This window comes from Solanum tuberosum, unplaced genomic scaffold, assembly GCF_000226075.1.
Source record: "Solanum tuberosum cultivar DM 1-3 516 R44 unplaced genomic scaffold, SolTub_3.0 scf00072, whole genome shotgun sequence".
In the NCBI taxonomy this organism is placed as follows: Eukaryota; Viridiplantae; Streptophyta; class Magnoliopsida; order Solanales; family Solanaceae; genus Solanum; species Solanum tuberosum.
The window spans coordinates 1705282-1708613 of record NW_006238999.1 but is presented as its reverse complement, the minus strand read 5'-3'; the positions used below and the strand labels follow the sequence as shown (position 1 = coordinate 1708613).

The window sequence follows — 3332 nt, the reverse complement described above, 5'->3', positions numbered from 1 at the left end:
TGAAGGTATTGGATTGTACAACTCGTTTGTGCAAAAATCTAAATGCCTGGCAGCACACCGGGATGCGGTAGTACACCTTGTCTGTTTTGAGCTTTGTAAATCTTTGTTTGTGGTTATCGTATGGTTGGGTGCTGTAGTGTGGGTTAGTAAGAATGACATTGTGGTAACTATACGCAAGGTAATCTAAACTATTTCAACACGGGGCAACAAAAAAGCAAAAGAATGAAGTACTTTGCCTCGAACCTTGCTTTCTATATGTGCAGTTTCTGTCTAAATTAAAGACGTGCATTAGGTTCTCGCATTGTCTTTTGAAATTTAACTGGTTATTAGAAGGTAGACTTCATATAATCAAGAGAAGGTGGACATGAACACATTGTAAATACAGACGCATTTTTGAGTGCGATATTTCTTGGAGTTGAGGAAACATAATACCCAATCATTCCACAGATGAACAACATTTTTTATTAAATCACCCAAATATGTACTCGTAAATTAATAATACCCTGACAAACAAATAAGGAGCTAGTTGATAACAATAATACTTCTACGGTCCATAGCATATTTAATTGTAACCTAGGCTTTAGATGTGCATTTTTTTTTAGGTGTCTCCATCACTTTCTCCATCGAGGTGTATGAAGTGCTTCCTTTTCTTTATCAGCCTTCTTGCATAAACTCTTGTGTTGCCATTGGAAGTCCCTTCCCCGTCGTCCAGATTTTCTTCTGAGTTGTTTGTGTGAGAACCTCCTGCCTTTTGCACATGTGAGTTCTGCATCGCTTCCATTTTGAGTTTTTCCTGTAGTTTAAAATGCATATTTAGCATTAAAGGGGATGTAAGTTGGACGGTTAGCTTTGGAGATCAATGATGAATGAATAAAAAATATATGTATTAAACTGTGACTGATAACATTACCTTTTTTTCTTTGTTAATGCGGTGTTGCAATTCCAATTCTTCATCTGGCACAAACACTTTTGTAACCGTATAATTTTCCAGCCCCTCTTTAAAATTGAAGTTGGTCAATTTAAGCTTGAATACAAAATCCTTGCCGCAGCGGCTCTCAATTAGCGATGGAACATGCGTATCACCTTTGGACATTCGATTTACCAACTTAGAAGCCGAGGTATCGAGCAACTTTTCCGCAACCCCATTGAAAAGAACCAAAGTTGTCTTCCCTCCGTTGTCTTTTACCTTAATGTGTATCTTGTACCTGTGTGTGACCATAAATAATTAGTGTTTGAATAAAAGTACGCATGTGGTAGATTGTTAACTGTTTCTATACCTAACCAACGGGAAGTCACATTCTTTTCCGCACTTATTGCAGGTGTAGACGCCATCTTTAGGTTCTATTTTTTTGTTGCATAAGTTGCATGATATGTAGTGCCAACCAAAGTAGGTATCTATTTGACTTATCTGAGCACGCAATGTAACAAAAAATTCCTTGTAATTGAAAAGAAATTAGTTCAATATGCAGTCAAAGCCTGTTGATCTAATGTATTGTTCATAAGGTACGAAGGTTGCTTAACGTACTAACCTCTATGTCATAACTCCAGTCCGAATCCAACAACTCAGTAATAGTCATCTGATTCTGGAACATTGCCTCCGCAATAGGTATGTTACTTCCATTACCACTGTCAATTGTTTGTATGTGAACGGGTTTGGTTGCAAACTTTTGATTCAATGAGGTGATGTGGTCCATTTGAAGATTCACATACGTTTTGGTTGCTGCTGTGGTGACAAAAGTAATTTCACCTGTTACAAAATAAGCTTTATACGTCACGTTAACCTAATGACGTTAAAATTGCACTTAACTATATGCTCTGTAATAGTATTTACCTCTGAATTCCTTCACCGTTGTTGCCGTAACAATGACAATGTATGGACCGGATTCAGGGGGGAATAAGTACGGGTAAAATCCTTCACCGTAATCCTCCCCAAAGGGGTTATTTTTGGCTTTGGCAGACCTATCCTCGCTAAACAAACAACGTAACTTGTTAGTGTTATGCTTGCTGTTTGGGGTTACTTAATATAAGTGAAAATAATCAGATGAGATTTGTTAATTACGGATCAGTAAGAATGTAAAGGTCTCGTTTTTCCACTTTGAACCAACACTCTCTAGATCACCTATTCCACATAAGCATCCGACCACATCTACAAGTTCAATAAGGAGAATATTAAGTACATACGGGGATGAATGTGCGTTAGATAATTGAAGTGTAAAAGTTTACCTGATAGGTAGGTGTTGTTATTGACCCTTGAGCGAACAATGTTTGGCCGAATAAACTGGAAGCCATTTTTAGGGATATTAACAGTATCATCCTTATTTTTTGTATGGCAGTTATCCGTAGAAAAGTGATTTTAACATCAGATTGTACGAGTCTGTATTCACCCATACTTTTAGCAACCTTAAAGTTCCTGATAATTATCACAGAGCCTTCGGCTAAATTAGTACGAAACCGGTTGACTTGATTCTTCCAGATTACCGCATGTACCAAAGTTCCCTGTTACATGTCAGTTGGTAAGTGCATTCGCAATAACCTGACCAACAACAATGTGGTTAAAAGTTGAAATGAAAGGGGTATTACCTTTTCGTCAATAAGAATCATGTCTAGACTTATCATCTCATTGCTTCTCTTGTAGTTTTAAATTCCCACATCCGGCAAACTCGTACCTTAACCAACCAGTCATCCCTTGTAGTATCCAAATCTGAAAGATGTGACTAGGCCATATGGTTGTAACAATTAAAGGTTAGAGGAAGAAGAATTGTGTGCTTTTAAAGGAAGGAAGAGAGGGGTTATCGTTAATGGGTGTCTAGAAGTCTGCAAGGCATTATATAGACATTGAGGGAATTCGAAAGAGGGTTGCAACCATTAGGAAGAGACGCATTGTTTTGGAAGTACATTTACGAAGAGGCGCAATTTGGAACTACCGTTAGGCCCAGAAGTCGTGTTTAGCAAGATATGGTAGGAAGTGACGCATTCTTTGAGAAGTGCTATTTTTTTATCACAATCCGTGGAGTCGTGTATGTAGTATTAAATAGGCTAGTTGCAGGTTTATTTAGTGGGTTGGAATTTCATTCCATATTGGGCTTTAATAGCCCTGAGTTTGATCAAATAATTAAGCGAATCAAACTAAGGCCGCCTAGTCGTAGATATGCTATGTTCTTGACTTAAAAAGAGACTTGTGAGGTATACATAGAAGACTGAAGGCATAGGCCTTTGCATTAATTGGACTTAGGGGGTAAAAACATGTTTATTTGTTAACGTTTTATTATCTCGTTCCCTTTTAAAATACATCCAATCACAGGTAGAGGGAGGGTAAACTGGATGATACCAAA

General features: G+C 37.8%; 1 protein-coding gene across 1 annotated transcript; it reads right to left on the bottom strand.

Moving 5' to 3' along the window:
- Window positions 1–598: 598 nt before the first annotated feature.
- On the bottom strand, window positions 599–2683 carry LOC107060308 (uncharacterized). The gene is made up of 6 exons (XM_015308037.1): window positions 2667–2683; window positions 1832–1968; window positions 1530–1747; window positions 1287–1435; window positions 911–1205; window positions 599–793 (listed from the first exon to the last, which is right to left on the bottom strand). The coding sequence occupies exons 1-6, from the start codon at window positions 2681–2683 to the stop codon at window positions 599–601; spliced, it is 1011 nt and encodes a 336-aa protein (XP_015163523.1).
- Between the last annotated feature and the right edge of the window lie 649 nt (window positions 2684–3332).

What these genes read in the sequence shown, in the direction of transcription:
- LOC107060308 (XM_015308037.1), bottom strand. An exon ending in GGAAAAGAATGTGACTTCCC is followed by an intron (nt 1,206 to 1,286) that starts GTTGGTTAGGTA and finishes GGTCACACACAG; the next exon opens with GTACAAGATACACATTAAGG. An exon ending in GCATTAACAAAGAAAAAAAG is followed by an intron (nt 794 to 910) that starts GTAATGTTATCA and finishes TTTAAACTACAG; the next exon opens with GAAAAACTCAAAATGGAAGC.